Raw genomic sequence first — 19,833 nt, forward strand, 5'->3', positions numbered from 1 at the left:
TGGATGAAAAAAACCCAACCATTTCAATTTACTAATGTTATCTAGACACCAAAAGTAGGTGAGTAGGAATTAGCTGATCCTCCTCCTTAGGGTCACAAATTTCACTGGCTGCTGAAGGTGACTAGACAACAGCTAGAACAGTATCAGAAGCAAAAGCAAGGGCACAAAGAAACAAGTCAGTTTATTTCAAGACTTGCTATTTTGCTTCAGTTATGTTCCCTGGTAACTTTGTGTTTATTATGCTTTTAGCATTAGTTCAGTCAAGCCCTAATTCAGTCAGTTTTTGTATCCCCTGGGAATGGCAAGAGATATAAGACAGAAACATCCCAGTATCTTTTGAAAGTTCTACTCAAATCTAAGACAACAATTGCAGATAAATTCCCAGAAGCCACCTTCTCCCTTCCACAAGTCTCCTTGACTCTACAGAGGTCCGAAACCTTTTATCTGGAAACCTTTTTTTTTAACCTAAGAATATCAATCAAGAGCAAAAGGTGCCAGAATTATAAAGAGTATTTTGTATGTAAAAAATTCCAAATAATTTGTTACAAAGATAAGAAAAAGCATCACTAAGCTGAGTATTCTTCAACTGCTTCTGAGCTAACAACTACTGGATCGCTCAAGTATAGGAAAACATTGTTAAAATGGATTTTAAAGAGCTATCTTCAACATCCATATTCCTGCTTTCTAAAGAAAAAATGCATGCTAAGTGAAGGAAGCACTAAGTTTCTGTGTGTTGCTGCTCCCCTTCATAAAGCTGTCCCCTAATGCAGATGGCCAATACACAGTAGAATCATAGCCTTATGGAATAATGCTCCACAATCCCAAGTTGTAGAGGCTACTTGCTTTTGTGGACTTGAATATATATTAAGCAGAATTTAGCTTTTAATATGAAAACTGTCATAAGATTAAAACAAACCTACATTTGAAATACTATAGTAATATAAATAAGAAACTGAAATTCAACAGCAAACTCATTAAAGCATTCCAAGAAACACAAAAATCAGCTAGCAGTATGACAAAGACAAACTTTACAAAGTTTCACTTGAAATACAATTTAAACTTAAGCACTTCAGTCCTAAATCACAAAGTCTGTAAGACTGGAAACCACTTGCTTTTGTCTCCAAAGGTGTCTTGTGGTCTGCCAGTGTAGTTTGTGGGTAAGCATGTCAATTCTAATCTTTTGTACCACTCCTGTAATCTAGGTAACACATATGAGCCTTGCAACATCCAACAGGAAGCAGAGACAGCTGCTGTGTAATATATATAAAGTGACTGCATGTACAGAGGGGTAGTGCATGAAATGCAGAACTTCAGCAGTTTATAAATCATTTAATTCCATTCAGTTTTAATTAAAAGTAAAGAGTGGCAAACTACAAAGAACCTCCTCCTTTTGTCCCCAGTATGCGATTTACATTGAAACGAGGAACAACTAGTTCAAGATTTATCTTAGTCAGTTTTTCTTAAACCTTCAACTTAATGGAAACTCGTAACAGTCCAAACTTTCTAAGTATTCTTTTCCACATACAGTAACTGCTTTACTTCAGTACTACCTACTGAAGTGGGATACTGTCTTGAATAGTAAAAATGTTTCACAAAAGTTGCTTTCACTTAACATTTCAGTGTCTAATCAAAGGAAACCTCTATGAAGTACTAGCACTCCTTGTGCAGTCTGAGAGTATGTAAGCCACAGTACAAATCTTGAAGTGCTTGTATACCCATGCCACATATGTTACATCAGTTAAAGCACATTAACTGTAAAGTCAAGTGACAGAGTACAGTGCTCACCAGACCTTACTTCTCTTGTGCCAAAGACAGGGCACCCAAGCTTGTGTACTTACTGACAAGAGTAGCAAAGCTGCTTCATAGAAGCTGCAGCCTGTCAAGGCTGCACAATGGAAAAGCATTTTAGGTTAAAATCTTACTAAGCTAGAAGAAGTCAAGAGTGCTAGAGAGGTAGCTTTAAGAATGGAAAGAAAATGGAGGAAGAAAGAAAATGCTAGGTGGAAAGATTTCAATTAATGAAAAGAACAAATGGCAATGGGACATGAATTTCTGAAAAGGCAAGCAGAGTGTCTAAGTCTAATGCATATTAAAAGCTCTGAAAGAAGTTTACGTCATGACTTCCTGTTTGAATCTGTGACAATCCTCAAAATTTCACGTTTTCACACTAGTTTCAGCCTTCAACAATAAAGCCATAAGGTATAAGCATCTAACAACTTTATGCCCAATAAAGCAACTCAGCCAATAAGGAGGAAAGGAAGTGCAGCACTAATCTGACACTACATATACACAACTTTTCACAGGATTAGCTATTGGCTAACTAGAAATACTGCAGTCTGAGTGTCCTTTCACTATATACCAGCTGTTCTTCAAATGTTGATAGGTTGTGTAAAAGATTAAAGGATAGCTCTCAGTAACTTCATAAGGAATGAACATAAAAATGACTGACATTTATTTACTAACGTTAAAATTGCAAGTTAATAATAATTGATTTACATGTATGTGAACACTGAGTGAAGTTATGGCTGCACTGAGGAACTTAAGTACGAATTCAGCATTTTACATAGTAATGTAAATTATGTTAAATATTTTGATTCTAACCCATATTTGGTTACTCGGGTTAGTGCAAAGAGCGAGCTGCATGTGAGTAGATCTAAAGTGGTGTGCATAGAGCAGAAGTCTACAACATAAGTCTTGTTACAATGTTCTCAAAGCTCCAGCTTTTGTCTGTTTGCTCTCCTGAGTGTTCATCAAATACAAGTTTAAGACCTACTGTGAAGTAGTCAATATACAATTCAGCTTACCATGCTACAGAAATACACTGGTTAGGTATAAGAGGAATCAGGCAGGTATCTTGTTAGAACAAACCAAAAATCCAATACAGTAATTCCATTTATAGTTATTTTACCTTATTTGAAAAGGTAGGAAAAAAGGCATCATCTTTTTCTATGTAATTTACCTTGTACATTTAATAGTAATGTGCCTAATTGGTTCAGTTTTGGATGCCATACTACCAATTTCCAGTATGTGCAATTTTACTCAGTAACAGGAACACAACAACTTGAATTTACTACGAATAAGTCTTCTTATAATATGCTTTGAAGACTGACTTACTATTTGAAGGCTGGCATTACTATTCCCAGATGAGTAATAAAAGCAGAAGAAATTTATCCTTTAGGCTGCAAGTTGCACCATATTTAAGATGCATGCAAAATTTTGAGCTCAGAAAAGGAAGACCAAAATTAATCAATGGACTCAGACTACAACAAAGGGCAATTGGTTGCAAGTTTTTAAAAGTATAAACAAAACTTTTAAAAAATAATCATCTGAAATTATATGCAGAGTTCTGATATGTAGCTCATTTAGGTTACCACACTGGAACAGGTGAGAGAAATATCTGAAATCTGAGGGTCAAACTTTTCTCCACTACAAAGTCAAGAGGTGTTACAGCAGCAGTCTGTTGCACCTGTGCTGTAGCACTGCTCCCCCGGCCCCATCACCTTTTAGCGGAGAGGGTTCAGCTTTAGACCCTAGGCACTAATAGTGACCCTCTCTTTGCCATTCTCTGGTGTTCCTTATTGGTGTTCCTAGGTTTGCCCTGTCCCTGGCTACTAGCCTGGCTTGCAAACACTGATGGAACAGTAGACCTTTCACTGGAACTCTGATCAGGATGGATCATGCTGTTGCCACATCTTGGTACCATCGCCATATGATAGCTCATATCACAGGACAGAATTAAAGTATCTAGCTCCTCCAGGTTCCACTGATGCAGGAACACATGCATTCAGATTGCTGGCCAAAGACATGAAATAGTGTTTATCAGAAGGCCAGAATACGGACTTAATTCGCAGTTACTTATATTCAATATAGGATCTGTTAATTATTTTGTTCCATCCTTCAGATGGAGAAACTGTAATTCTTCTTATGTAAACTTCTGTAAAAATGCAGTACTGGAGAGAAAAAAAAAATGTTCAATAAGCACAATCAACATTGATGGCCATGCCAAGACATTTAATCTTGTTTCACACACACCCATCCCACCCCTACCTTAAACTATAACTTCTGGATTAGTTTATGTCCAGTTTAAAGTTCCACAATTACAACATATTAGATGGTAACCATGCAGTCACCAAGAACTCTGCTCCTTTACCAGTGCCTTTTACATGTTAACCAGTTGGGAGGTTGCGGTCAGTATGTCACATACACCATCACCCTATCTTCAGGAAGATGAATTTGCAAATTTGTAACGTTTCTTTTGGCTTTTGCAGAAGTAGAATCAAAAAGCAGCTTTGGCTTCAAAAAGAAGCCAAAAAGCAAAGAGCATGGTCATTAATGGATCTACACATGAAGACACTTCAGTGCAGATGTAAAAAAAGTTGATTTAATTGGCATTGACTAAATTATACTAATCCTAACATTTAGTAGTTGAGGACAAATATTTTTGCCTCTTCCTATTGCCATTTTATTCAGATTTTGCTGTTTCAGGAAACACTGCAAGCAAAGTTCTTTACTTAGCAGCTATGTTAATCCAAGACTTAATTACTATTTATTAGCACCAACTTACCTACATACATTTCAGATTTAACCTTACATTTATCTCAAAATCAGCCCAGTGGGTTATGCTCAAAATAAAGGATTGTGCATGAAGTATTACTTTCCCTCCAAAGTTTTTATTTAAAAACTAGACAAATAGATATGTAACAGTAAGGGAGGAAAAAAAGTCATTAGTGAACAAGGGCTTCTGGGCTTTACGAAACTCTGTGTAAGGAAGCATTCAGAAATGCTGCCAAGGTAAACTTGTCAACTACATAGAGAGTTTCTTCCTACTGTTTCTATCTATCCTAAAATGAGATACTTTGTTCCTATAGTGTTTACCTAGTTTGTAAATTAAAGATTAAGCCACAACAAAGCACATATCTGGAAGAGGAGTGCTCTTGTACATGGAATTACTCAAACTCTACTATTTTATAGAGTTTGAGTAAGTAGCTGATGTTTTCCCTAGCTGATAATTTTCTTTCAATCAAAATGAAATGCTAATAAGGATTTGTCTAGACTTAACTGTTTAGGAATCACTACTATTACTCAGAATTATCATTGTTCTGTGAGCTAACAAACCTCATCTTCATTCCAACCTGTCCACATAAACTTATACACGTTAAATACATACACAATTGTATGCCTTCAGGACAATTGAGTTGCTCAGCCATGCGTATGACAAATGCTTGTATAGAGAAAATTATGCAACAGCTTTCCAACAGTAATTCTACTTTTCCTCCATAGCAGTGGCTTCTTACCTTTTAAATCTCCAGAGGAAAAAGTCAGTACAGTGCCTTATTTATCCATAATGCAAAATATCTGGCTTTCTGGTAATTCTACAAGCAACTTACTTTCTCATAAGGAACAAAGCAAGCTAGTTACAGTCCTTTAATGGAAAGCACCAGGTTATTGATTTTTAAATTTGTTTTTAAGTGAGCTTAATGACTGGTAAAGGTGCTGGACTGATGGCCCCAGAGACTGTCCTCAATCTACAGCATAGACAGCATTCCAAGATCCTCCACTGTGTTATAACTCTCAAGGGATTGGTTCTAAAAGGTTGACTCCACTAAGTGTTATGAAAACACTACCTACACTTAAATAAAGAAAGGATGTGTTTGTTTAACAAAAGCAAAAAGGCAACAAATAAATAGTTAGGTTGTATTGCTCTATGATACTATGGTTTTAAGCAACAATATCAGACCTGTGTATTAGAAGGCGTATGGAAACAGAAGCAGACTACAATGCAAAGGTGACTGGGCATTTTGCACACAGTGTAGTATTAGGTAAAGACATTTCTTCACAATGCAGGATAAACTGAAATGAGCCAGTAAGCACAGTAGTTACATAAGCCATTTCGGTTTCAGGACCTTCTGATCTTTTTAACTAACAGAAAGTTACTACAACTATTAGAGCAAGGAAGTTTGAAGACAGAAATTTCATAGGTTGAAGTTTTTGGCAGTTTAAAACAAAAATCTGTTAACTGATATTAAGCAAGCATCCTTTTTCTTTTTAAGCAATCTCAGTATACTACCACATAAAATCCATCCTCACAACAGCAAGAACAAAAAAAAAAAATCTACATGTGGACTCTTACTTGCACAAATGCAGTTTAGTTTCTAACTAAATTAGCCTTAAAAGTTGTAGCAAATAAAGACATAAAGGGGCTTATTTTCATGCACACAGCTCCAAATACAGTAAATGCAACACAGTGAAATATGATCAACTCATGAAATTAAGGGAAAAACCAAGATGGAACATAAACGCTGATCTCATATAATGTCAAATCATGTAACTAAGCAATTTTTTGTTCTCTTACATCCCAGGATAAGGGCAAGATTCATGTATAAGAGTTAGTTTTATTGCATTCATTTAAAAATCAGGTACTGGCAAAATCAGGTACTGAAGCTGTAATAACTATTAGATAAGCAAAACCTGCTACAAATGAAAGATGGGACAAAAGGTGCAAGTGATCAGAGGCAGTAGTATTTTATCACTTACCTCATGATGCAGCTCAGCTATCTGATCTTTCAGTTCTCTGATGTACTGGTTAGAATCAGATTTATTAAGCTGCCCTTGAATTTTTCCTTCTTCTTTCTGTTTTGGTAAAAAAAAAAAGATTCTAATTCAAATTATTCACAGATATGCTATATTAAAAATCTTATTTTAACTGTCTGCATATTTTTTTCATGAGCAGAAGCTATTTGAACACTTTTTATCTGGTTGGAGTTAGAGCAGGTACCTAGGGGTGTCAGTAGCTCAGACCAAGTTGACTGCCTCAATACCAACCATAGTACAGGCAGGATTCTATGGAGGAGCATGAAGAATTAACAAAGCTTCACAGGTCAAATTCATATCCAATGTACATGAGGTTGCATATGCAATTTAGTAAAGCATCCCTACAAAATACTATCAATATATGGAATGTATCTTAGTGTACATTATCTTCACTAACGTAAAGTTTTCATTTAGTAACAAGGGATTTCCCTTTGTCTCCAAGTGACAAGTAAACAACACATGTTCTTTCCTTGCATTGTAGGACATGCACTGGGAAACACTACTTATTACAAGCTTTTTTTCTCCCCTAAAAAAAAAAGCCGTAACATAAAATATTGTGGTATTTATCATATAGGAGTTCCAGAGAGCATAAGTGAAGAGAACTATGTCCCCTTGCACCAATACTGAGAGGTACAGAGAAAAACTGGCAAGTAGAAAAAGCCAGAGATGAAGAGGAATGTGAGAGTTCCCTTATTTGTCAACCAAATGCAGCTCCTCAGTTTCAAGATGCTTAAGAAGGTGTCATCTGTACTTGAATGCCTGCAACACTAACTTTCAGCTTGTCTCTAAAATCCTAATGTGACTGAACCAAACTTGGCAGATCTGAGATAAATAACCACCCTTGATGGAGAAGGCAGCCTATGTCTTCAGTTTGGTACTAGAGTAAGGCAAAAGCAGCGGGTTTAGTTTTTTTTTTCCAGCTGAGTAATTACTGAAGCAGCCACCAGCTTTAGCAGACAGAAGCACCTTGATTTCATATAAATCTTTACCTTGACTGTAAGTCACATACAACCAATATATTACAGAAATACAAATATAACGGGAATATCTGTTTTTTCTAACTGTAGCTCATTTTGCTGAAGTTTTAATTATACTTGAAGAAAGCAAACAGTTAATTTCAACAACAGGCAAGTTCAAAGTAATTTGCAAACAGAATTTAAATACCTTTTAGAATGAAAGGTGTCAACTGTTCTTCAAAATACAAGACAAAAAACTTTAACGGAGAAGTTATTTTAAAACATCCCTCTGAAATATCAACACCAGGACAGAATATGTACCAGGACATTAGGGGGAGGGACAATATACCACCTTCCAAACCCTTTTGCTGCATGAAGAGAACAACCTTGAGCACTGTCAGTCTCAAAGCAATTTCTCTAATTTCAGACTTTGTTTTTCTTGCAGCAAGGTATGCATTACTCTAAAAATAACTTTATCATATTCACTATTAATTCACAGAATCTGCAACATGGAGGCACAAGATCCTTTAATGCATAATTCCATATTGAACCTAGTTTCCAAGGCAACCTATGGCTCAAATTCACAAAAAATTGATTAATATTAACAATGTTCCTGTCCTAAATAGGTTAAAAAAAAACCCACAAACCCATCATCTCTCTTTACAAGGATGACTATTGGTATTGAAGAAACCAAAACAGAAGCAACATAACCTGCAGACCAAAAATAATGCTGTTTACATCTGTATATAGAAAAAGCTTCATTGCTGTCAGAAACTAAGATTCCAGACAATGAGAATGACGTGGTCTCTTGTGGTAGCAGGAATATATAGGAGAAATGCTTGTCTAAGTCCTTTCCCTCTGTTTGAAACCCTGACTTCTCCATTTAAGCTTCTTGTTCTATGGACTCCAAATTACATTGTAGCCATACACTATAGTATCAAAAAGCAGGAGTAAAGCCAGGTTTTACCATAAATAAAAGATAGGTGCCATAGCCCTTTTAAAATGAAAATGTAATAAATAGCTGAGCTTACATTCAAACTGGATGCACAAGAGGACATGAAACAGGCATTCCCAAGTTAAGTCGGTATAAACTAACAGCAGAAGCAATAACATTTACTAGCTTAAGTTTGGCACTGCACAAATAGCTGAAAGCTGTTAGTGTATACCATATAGAGTATACCATATTGGGAGTATACACTTTCATTATATTTATGTGTTTTTATTGTTACTTTTTATTAACTGTAAAGTTAATGCAGATATCACAGAATAATTTGACATGTAAATTTGCTCATGGAAGAACTGACTCTAGCTCCAGTCACCTGGAGTTGAACATAGGGCATAAGCCTGGCTTGCAAGATCCTCATTATTAGTCAAGGGCAAATAAGTTTCAGTTTTCCTTTCAGAATTTACAGATTTTGTAAAGATGACAACTCACAAAAATGCATTTAGCACAAAAAAGGAACCCTGCAATATCATTTTCTACAAACATACATTTCAAATAGAAGTTATGCTGTAACTTCCTCTTGCAACACTCAAAACACTAGAGGTCAGAAGCTGATCCTTTTAACTAGCTGCAATAGAAATCAGATATTTCTAGCTAACTAAATAAGCCCATGTTCTATAAGCTACAAAGTCTGTCTACAGTGGGTAAATTGGAACGATGACACAGGAGAAATTTTAAGATATCAAATTCTTCTCCATAGCTGCTGTTCATCTCTGAGCAACAGCAAAGATATATTCTACTTTTTTTTTTTTAAATAAGCTAAGTTGATCATGCCATTACTTTAGTTATTTAAAAGATACTTATGCAGGTGCAGTAGCAAACCACTGGAAAACATGCAGGGGTCAGACACTATAGCATGAGAATATTTTTTAATTCTTACCAAAATAATCTGATTTAGAGAATAAATAATAAGTAGACAGCTGAAAGTTTACATATTTCAAATGAACCAAAACATTTATTTTATAGAAAGTAGTTTTAACTGTGAGATTATGATCTTTAAGTTACCCAACATTCTTTAAAACTGTGAGAAGAGATTGATATTTCTCACCAATACATACATTTATTTTCATACAAGTACAAAATATTACTATGATCTGCAAAATTGTTTCACTTTCCAGTCACATTTGCATTAAGTTCAGATTACTTTCTAGCAATTTCCACCTTCTGATGAGCATTTGTTAATCAAAGGCAAATTTTAATGTGAGCAACTTAAATTTGGTAGTAGCGCAGTTTGACAGAAGTCAAAAAGCAAAATTGTTGGCAGGAAAAACTTCAACATGGCAGTTCCTTCTAACATTACAGAAAGCAATATTAACAGCTTTCCCTACTATCTGGTGGTACCTGTCACAAAGACAGAATACTTTCTCCCAAAAATTCTGTCGTTCTAGATTTGCTTTTCAACCTACCCTAGGTTATACAACACATTATCTATTACTTCCTGATTATCATAAAAACCTATTTCTTACTGTTTTTATCAAGTGATCTTAATATCATCCTAGAGTCTCTTTTAAGGAGTATTGTCAGTGTGTGTGCATCTTGAGACAGTAAAAACCTCCACCACTGCAAAACAAACCCTATATTCTGCCCCCACGCAGGTTAGATTCCCACTTGTACACCATAATTCTAGATGACATTAGATTAGTGCCAAAGCACAGCTATACACCACTGTGATCGGTGAAAGCCCCAGAGCCAGCAAGCACACTCATGCTCCAAACATTTATCAACATGCATGGAAACTGCACAAAGGATTTTATGTTCATGTTTCATTTAGTAGCTTAATTCATTTAGTAGCTTGAGCAGCTTCAGCTTGGATTTTTCAGTTTCAAATGTAATACCACAGTATATAGATACAATTTCTAACTCTTGAGACTGATCTAGTCATGAGGCAACTGAGATTAATATCAGAGTTACCATTAGTTCTTAGTTCAGAATCTGAATTAAACTTGGCCAAGAAATAGAGGGACAGGGAATTAGCTAGGTTGCAAGTGACATGAAAGTGGGACAGAAACTTGAAAAGTGAAGATAGAACAGGTACTGAATGGAACTGAAACAAAGGTAAGGACCTTAAACAATAACACTGATGGATTCTTGCAGATGTCATCTTCAGCCCACTATCTGCAGGATATGGCTGTTGCATTTATTTAGTTAGTTGATGTATTGGAGGGCAACTGAAGATAATAATCTTCCAGGAATAAATACTAGCCCTCTGTCATTCGTTTGCTTCGAGATGCATGTTTTCCATTCTTCCTGTTCTACTGCTGCCATCCTTCATTTTGCTTCCAGGTATCATAACCCTCTAAAGAACAAATTCATTCATTTCTCCTCCTAAGGGTCCAACAGTATATGTTGAAAAGGTTTCTAGGCTCAGGAAGGAAGAAATCAGTCTTGTATGGATTAAGTCTTGTCTGGCCTCAGTCACCTCAGCCTAAGAACGAGCTACGGCACAGGGAAGCTCAACTGCTGAGATCAAAGGACAACTTGAGTTGGGGAACGGAGGGCTACTTGCCCAAAGGACAGAAGCCTGCACTCCCTGTGGTCCAACCCTGGTAGCCAGGGAGGTCAGAGCCCACATTCAGGACATTCTTGATATCCTTCTTTCTTGTCAATCCTATTATTATTGCTAGCTTCTTGCTTCAAGTGTTGAGCCATGCAAATGTGCTGGAAAATACATGCTTTTAGGATGGATTGATCTAGCAAGTCTTTCACAGCTAAAACAAATTTAATCTCACATCTCTTAAATGGTAGGGGTGCTCAAGGACAAAGGACATAAAACCTGTCTTCTGTAAAACCACCAAGGAAAAAAGGGAGCTGACTGCCCTGCTCAAGGCCCTTCTGTATTCTGAATCTGGCTTTAACTTTCAATTTTTTAAAATACCTAAAATCTAAGGGTTTCTGCTTCCATTAAATTACATTTTCATGTGCTCTGGCTGCAAACTGGTCCAGCTTCCTCAGAATAGAATAGACTATTTCAGTTGGAAGGGACCTACAACGATCATCTAGTCCAACTGCCTGACCAATTCGGGGCTGACCAAGTTAAAGCATGTTATTCAGGGCATGGTCCAAATGCCTCTTAAACACTGACAGGCATGGGACATTGACCACCTCTCCAGGAAGCCTGTTCCAGTGTTTGACCACCCTCTCAGTAAAGAAATGCTTCCTAATGCCCAGTCTAAACCTCCCCTGGCACAGCTTTGAACCATTCCCATGCATCCTATCACTGGATGCCTGGGAGAAGAGATTAGCACCTCCCTCTCCACTTCCCCTCCTCAGGAAGCTGTAGAGAGGGATGAGGTCGCCCCTCAGCCTCCTTTTCTCCAAACCAGACAAGCCCGAAGTCCTTAACTACTCCTCATAGGACTTCCCTTCCAGCCCTTTCACCAGCTTTGTTGCCCTCCTCTGGATGCATTCAAGGACCTTCACATCCTTAAGTTGTGGGGCCCAGAACTGCACAAGTATTCAAGGTGAGGCTGCACCATAAGTTACTAGACAGCCCCACTGACATAAGAAAAATTAAATTGCTTTCATGTAGCTTGAGTTAATTTAATTGAATGCTTCCTATTGTAGCATTTACTTCAGTAGGAACTGGGCATTTCACTCTACATTGGTTTTATACTGTGCTTGAATAGTTTTGTACTACTGTGCTTGAGTAGTTTTGTACTTCTGAAGAAAACACTCAGATCACCTGTACTGGTTCAAAACTGAATGTTAAGATTCTACTTACAATTTAAAAGTCTTTAAGGTATGAACATCACACCTTTTAAATGGAAATAGCACAAGCAATTAGTAATCTCACTCTTCATGGGATTTTTTAAAAATCTAAGATTATACACATAGGATGTGGGTTGTTGGGGTTTTTTTTGAGGGCAAGCACTATTACAGAAAATCTGTGGTATTTGGGGAGGTCACGACACAAAGAAAAATAGCTGGTCTCTAGGCAAATAGCAGCCATTTTAAGTTTAAAATGTATATACAGTGAAAAAGCCAGATAACATATCAATAAGCAAAGTGTGAGTATTATCAGAATAGCAAAATAATGAAAGCTAGCCAATTCTGGAATCTAGGAATTCTGTTTAAAAAAACCCACAGTTATACGTGAATGAATCTCTATATCCATTTCCCTGGGGTACTGCTTCTGCATACTGGCACCACTGCTGTGCCTACCTTCTCTTCCCAGAAGGGTTTTTAGAAAAAGTAATGCCAGTTGGTGTCACATTGTAATTAAAGATCCATCATCTTGATTTTGCTGCTTTTGAAGATTAATAATTCCCCCCAATCTTATCTTCTCTTCCAACAGACCAGCTCCACCAGCACTAACAGGGTTAGAAAACCCTGTATCAGAGAAACAAACACCCTACTGGCCAGATATCACCTCTGCTCAAGGAAAAGGTACTTGTAACAGTGTAAGCAGCCAATACGCAATCCAACCTCCTGCCTCAGAGGTTGTGTATAGAGAGGGACCAGCACAGGCAGTGGAGCAGGAAGTGAGCCCTACAGATCAAAGAAGAGCTGCTAAAACAGAACTCACTTAGGCCCCTTCAGTTTTGGAAGCTCTCACCTCTCTCATCCTGCTCTGAAGTACTAGAGTTACTGTACTTGTGCGCATACCAAGAGCGACGCTGAGAGCTCCTGAGAAGAAAAATCTGTTCCCCAAAGATTTGTGTCTTAGAATGAGGAAAATTCTGCCCACCAAAAAATATCAGTTGAGATTCATGGTTGTAGTTCTTGTACTTAAATCCTCCTTTGTCTGGCTTTCTAAGAGAAAAACAGCTTTTCTGTACCTTCAAGAGAAGCAGCAGCCAGTCTCAAGAAACATACCTGATGCCTACTGAGCATGTGGAGACCTTCCAAACTCAATCAGCATAGGACCAGGATGCACAGCTGGCAACACAAGAATGCAGGGACAGACTGCTTCAAAGAATGCTGATCTTAAATACCTGAAACCATTATTGTATAGTACCCCCCCAAAATCAAGTATAGTAGTCATGATAAAACAAAGTTTAAATAATAAATAAATCAATCACTGGAAGCCACCTGGAACACACTGGAGGCCTTAAGCCTGCTTTTGCTGCTCAACCAGGAAAGGCCTAAGTATAAGATACAGAAGATCCATGTAGTCAAATTTCAGTTGCAGGTGTTTCATCCCAAGAGGAGCACAAGCAAAGTTTTCTAAAATACTCTTGACAGTCACATCAGAGTAGGAAAAGCAATACACGTCAACAAGAGAATAGGCCATTTTAAATAATAAGAAAGCATCTAGGGTTGTCTTCACTTTAATAACTGCAAACTTAAAAACACAGAAACACAGAAAAACAAAACCAATGGCTTTATAGGCAGCCAAAATCCAGGCACACTAGACAGTTGCTGTTCCTCAGATAACAGTGTATCATCTTTACTAAAAATGTCTAGAGGGTAGGGCATTTCCCTAACACCCTTAGTTTGATCTCTTCTGACTTAGAAATATTTACTTGGTAACAATCCGTCTCAGCCTCTTTTCAGGGGAGGCTTTTAAATTCTTACTCTGTGGCAGAAGACACTGCATTAAAAATGTAAATGAAGTTTATTCAGAAGGGTAAATGTGGTAACTAGTGTCCTTTCAGTGACTTTACAGTGACTCATTCTAGACTTTCAAAAAACACATCACTAACATCACACACCACTATTGATAAGAGTAAAAAAAAGTTTCCTGTAATTTGAAAAGATGGAAACAATTTCTTTACTCAACAGTCAGTACTTGGAAAAGTTATTAAACAGAGGTCATAGAAAGGCTTCATTCTAACGAAATAGTGCTAAAAGTTTAAACTGTGGGGGAGAGAACTAGCACAATCATGGATTTCCTTTACAGTTGTTCTCAAAGCAGCTTTGACATGGTTAGAGATAGGGTAAATGTGACAAAATTCTCTGAATCTGCCAGGAAACACATCAGGAGGAAGTGATGTTACCCCTGTCCAGATCAACCTAACGAAGAGAAGAATGAATTCTTATAGATAGTTTTTGCTTTCAGATTACTCAGACCTAAAAACAGTTTTCTGTATTACAAGTGTGCTCTGTACCTCCCCAACCCAAACGAGCCATGGATAATTTTAAGAGGATGCTACAAGTCACCAGCCTGAATAGAAACAGAGGAAGAGGGATTAAGCTGCAGAGTAGAGACTGCAGCTGACACAGCTCTGCTTCCTCAGTCTGTCTACACTTTCACTGGCCTAGTGCTCCTTACTCTAGCCAGCTGATTGACTCTAGCTTTAACTGATTTAACCCTGCCTGAATTTCTCCAAAGCCTCTTTTTCTCTCATTTAGTTTCTCCTTCAACTATTGCAGGGAAAGGTTTTTTTAAAAAAAAGAAAGAAAAACAACCCACAAACCACAAAACAGAACAACACTGGGACCAATAGGGCTGCCCATATGCCATCAGAAGAAACACTTGCTGTTAGGCCAGAAGTGTAGTGAAACTTGGTAGACTTTTCTTGGCAGCTTTAGGAAAGCACACACAAGCTAAAAGCAATAGAGTTTTAAAGGCTTATATTAAGAAGTTAAAAGCATTTGCTTGTTGCAGTTTGAAGCTATCAGACCAGTTCAGCTGAAAACAAGAAAGACTAATTCCCTGAGGAAACAAACCTGAGGTTTTGCTGATTTGCTATAGACATAAAGGGAGACACTATCCATTCCTTAGTCCTGGCTCTCTGTATCTTACAAAAGGATGGGACAGAAGGGGTCAGAAAGTGCATGTAGCTTGGCCAAAACAAGTCATTTAGTTATAGGATGTGAACCTCTAACCTTTGTGAGAAATCAGAATGTACCATATTGAAGAGAACAGCTTCTCCCCAGTGTCGAGGTACAACAAATAGCAGCCCAGCCATCCAAAATCCATCCTTCATATGTTAATAATTTGCTCAAATGTCCTGCTCAAAGCCCAGAAGCCTGCTAAATACTTCCAAGTCATGCTTCCTTCACAAGTGTTTTATAAGCAGAACTAGCAAGTGAGAGAAAAATAAGGAGAGGATAGAGGAGAAAACAAAGGCTAACAAAGTAAACCTTTGTTTATACATCACTTCAGGGTTTTTCTTTGCCACTTCTGGGGCTTAGGTATATGCAACGTTAAGTTAAACTTCAGTTACACTTCAATTTTTTGTTATTTTTGCTAAGGAACAGCTCATACATTTGTCTCGTTTAAGAATATCCATCATGTATTGGACTATTCTTTGCACTTCAGTGTGTTTACACAAAAGTTTAAAACCTTAGCATCAGGAACTGAATGCCTAACCAAAATAAGATGACATTCAGAATATATAAAAAAATAAGTTCCTAACATCATAATAAACTGACGCCTTGCTACAAAATTACATCTACTAGTAAATGATAGAGTTCTATCTCCTTCTCCCTCTCTGTCATTATTAGTAACCAAAACTAAGAGTGACCCAGAAACTGTGATTTAAATCTAGCATTTGTGTGTGTAACGTCAGATCAGTTCTTATGTGGGAGTAGTGATACTCCATGTTACAAATTTAACACCAGTGTCTTGCACCTACACCTACATGAACATTAAAAAGAAAACTGCACAGTTTAGGTTAAGCATTGCTATGGACCACGTGGACCTGGCACTGAATCCCTAGAGCTTCTTAGAAAAGCACCATCCCCCTTCAAAAAAAGGAAGGCCATGTGGTAAGTTAACTTCCTCCCTTCATCTTTATCAGCTTTGAAACAATATGACAAGCAGACCTATTTGTGATGCTCCATGTTAAAAGTGCAATTACTTTGAGACTAACACCTACACTCCAAGACTGGCTAAATGTATTTATGGTATTAAATATTGCATTTCAAGTCATTAAGGCAAGTCCAGATTAAAAGGCCCTCTGCTCCCCACATCAGGTCACAGCAATTCCAGTGACAAGCTGAATGGAAGAGAATGGGAGGCAGCTCTTTCTTCAATGAGGAAGAAGTTATCTAGATTTTCAATTTCCTTAAAAAGCAGCTTTTGTTTAAGCTCTATTATTAACTGCATGCTTTATAGGTTACAAGCTTTGGGAGTAAAGGCCTTCCAACTCCACTATTACTTTTTTTTGGTGCAGGTGTTTCGGCGGCCTTTGAGCATGAGTACCCAAAAAGGAAGTTTTGATCGTAAGTTTCATATTTGCTGGCAAAACACACTGGTCAAAAATATCTATTTGCTTACAGAATCTTACAAAAAAAAAAAATGTCACAGCCCAGTAAAAGCATTTCAAGTCACATCTAGAGTGTCAAAAATAAGTAAATTGACATTAGAGGAACTTCTTTCTACTAAATCACTTTTGTTTTAAATATCTTTATACAGTTAACACTCAAAACCTGTATTTCACAACTGAAGAAGCTGTATTTCAGGCTAGTGTAAGTTTGAGATCAATAGTTCACCAAAAGCCTAACAGGGCAAACTCATTAAATTAGAAGCATGAACCACAGCTACAGAATGACTTCATACTCCAGACTGTATACAAAGAAAGCACAGCCATTCTCATTTGTGCAGAAAATCAAGAACCTTACTCGGATATTACGGATCAAGAAATCATTAACAGGGGATCATCTAAGAACACCAAAAAGATTGGAACTTGAAATGCACTTTAGTAGGAAACAAAAAACAAGGCCACCTAGAATATGGGAAAAACGTAACTAAAGATTGCATCATGCAAAGTAGTAATTGTGAAAAGGAAGGAGAGATGATGTGGATAAACAACCAAACATGACACAATGCAATATCACGACAAAACAGGGACAGTATAATCTTTGGATGTATGAGCCAGAGTCATGAAATAGATTATGTTCCTGCACTTAACTTCTTTACCTGTCTCATGACAAGATATTATAAAAATCTGCATGCAATTCTGGCACCCATAGCTTAAGCAGAAATATGGAAAGGAAATGGGAGAGCACTATAAAATGATTGAGCACTGATGATTTGATCAGTCAAACAACAGAAAACCAAGTCAGATGTATTTACATTGAAAAATGAACACAATTCTAATTGGGCAACAGCTATCAGAAAAAACAATTGATCATTATGGGATTCACCATTTCTTCATTTCATAAAATCAAGACTAGAGTACTTTTTGGGACACCTGTATCAGTCAGCCAATGGAAGCAGGATGGCATTTAAAGTCTGTGCTAAAGTGAAAATAATGCAAAATTAGTACTGGCTCCTCACCTACAAAGTCACATTGTTTTAAGTAACCTTTAAACTTTTTTTTTTAAAGTAAAATGCTAACACATGAGTAAAAGATTGACCTAAACTCAGCTATTCTCTTGTTATCTTACTAGATGATAAATGATTCATATGCAACGCTTACTGTACTTATCTAAGTATTTCTAATGTACTGACCACAGCATTATCTAAGCATTATGTGATTAAAAGAAATGATTGCTTTATCTTTTAATAAATTTAGTGCCTGCTGCACTAGAGGAAAAATATTCAGAGTGAAAATTCTTTATGCAAGCTCCATTAAATTTATTTGAACATGCTATATACGAAGAGATGAAAGAGATGCAAGTAGTTGAGAAATCATAGGAAAAAGAAGGCTTTGACACAATACAGTAATATCATCACCTTGAAGGAAAGATTTCAGAGGGAAGACAGACAGTAACAATACCAATAAAAAAAAAAAAGGAAAACTAGAGAGTAACTAGCTTGTAACTTAGGAATAATAACCAATAACCAAGAAACCCTTTGCAGATAGACGCAGCAAAATTCAGACAGGACAACAGTATATGAGTATAGGAAGGACAGACTACAGTAGAGACATCATGATTTCTCAAAGCCAAGAAAATATAAAGAACAGTCATTTATGGTTCTCTCATCAACGAAGCAGTGAGTTCACAGGACAGTGAAGGTTCCAAAAGGAACTGAAAGTATAAGGAACAACACAGAGGCCAAAGGATGCATCTTCAGATCCTACAGTAACATGGTAGCAGTAAATAACATTTCTGGTTTCAAGGTTTACGTAAAGGGAGTAAGAGTTTTACAACAAATTCTCCAATACTGGTCATAGCAGAAGAGTAAGCACAGAAAAGAATGGTTGCTGGAATCAAATTGTGCGCATTTTTTTGGACAGAGGATGTTTTCAATCTCATCTATTAATTGGTAAAAATTACCAATTACAAGACAAAAAACAAATACAGAAGTCAGAGTTTAAAAGTGTTGCCTGTAGCATGGTGCTTGTACAGAAGCAATTATTAACAGCTCAGAAATATGCCCATAAGATATATTTAAGGCCTTTGCTTATAAAGGAAGCACATTCAGCAATATAGCATTGCCCCACTTTGCAAAGCAGTGCCTTGTATTCACAGTAGGTTAATAAGGAATGAAAGCGGAGGAAAAAAAAAAAAACCCACAAAGTCAAAAAGTAATCAGTATCAAGTTACACATTTAATGACATCACTTGTTACCTGAATTTCTAATTCAGCAATATGCTGTTGTAGTTCAGCCACAGCTGCAATGCGGTCTGCCTCACGGAGCCGTACTGCCATCACTTCTTCTTTACTCTGAAAGAAGTAACAGATTGAAGCTAACAAATAATGTCAGTTTCAGTTGATTATGTGCACTGATTTTACCCAAAATCATGTAAGTCAAGAAAACTTAATACACTGCTGTGCAAAATATCATACCTATTGATAAGGCATATTCTAAAGAACCCAAATTTAATTTTAACCCATAGAATTGTGTAATCATCTAATATAAATTCTAAACTATAATAATCTAAAAAAATATCTGTGTAGTTTTGAAAAGATGCTGTTATCAATTTCCAGGTCCAGAAAAGAGCTGTCTTGTGTTCCAGAAATGTTATATTGTAAATTAAGAAAAAGTAGCAACAAAAAACACAGCTCATGCTTCCACTTTTCACTTTATATATAAAGAAACAGCAAAGCTACACAAGAGTTACTTATTTCATCATTCCTTTTGACTAAAAAAATAAATCTCAAAAAAAACCAACCCAAAAGCACAGATATTCTCAACCTCATTTAAGTCCAGCTATCTTAGTCACAGTATAAAACAAAGATTTGCAATACAGTTTAGAATAAAATTCTAATGCCCATCACCTACAATCAGACTCCCAGTGTAAGTTTAACCTGTAAGTTTGCCTAAGTGATAGACAATTTGAGTCTATAGAAGGAAATTTCCTTATTTCTGTTTTATGAGGCAAGTCCTTAAGACTTCAGAGCACAAAACAATTAATATTATATTGTCACCAGCTTGGTACAACCACAGAGAGAAAACAGTGACAGATACTGAGCGAGCAATACTTTCAGCTGGAGTGCAAATAA

General features: G+C 36.8%; 1 protein-coding gene across 5 annotated transcripts in view; it reads right to left on the reverse strand.

Annotated features, from left to right (window-relative positions):
• Window positions 1-19,833, reverse strand: part of EVI5 (ecotropic viral integration site 5) — an 85,392-nt gene that overhangs the window by 17,159 nt on the left and 48,400 nt on the right. For all 5 annotated transcript variants that reach the window (XM_072869097.1, XM_072869094.1, XM_072869095.1 and 2 more), the window contains 2 exons: window positions 18,958-19,053; window positions 6,535-6,630 (listed from right to left, as the gene is read on the reverse strand). In XM_072869097.1, the coding sequence (XP_072725198.1) occupies window positions 6,535-6,630; window positions 18,958-19,053 (192 nt within the window). The remainder of the gene's footprint in view (window positions 1-6,534; window positions 6,631-18,957; window positions 19,054-19,833) is intronic.

This window comes from Ciconia boyciana, chromosome 7 (assembly GCF_034638445.1).
Source record: "Ciconia boyciana chromosome 7, ASM3463844v1, whole genome shotgun sequence".
NCBI lineage: Eukaryota > Metazoa > Chordata > Aves > Ciconiiformes > Ciconiidae > Ciconia > Ciconia boyciana.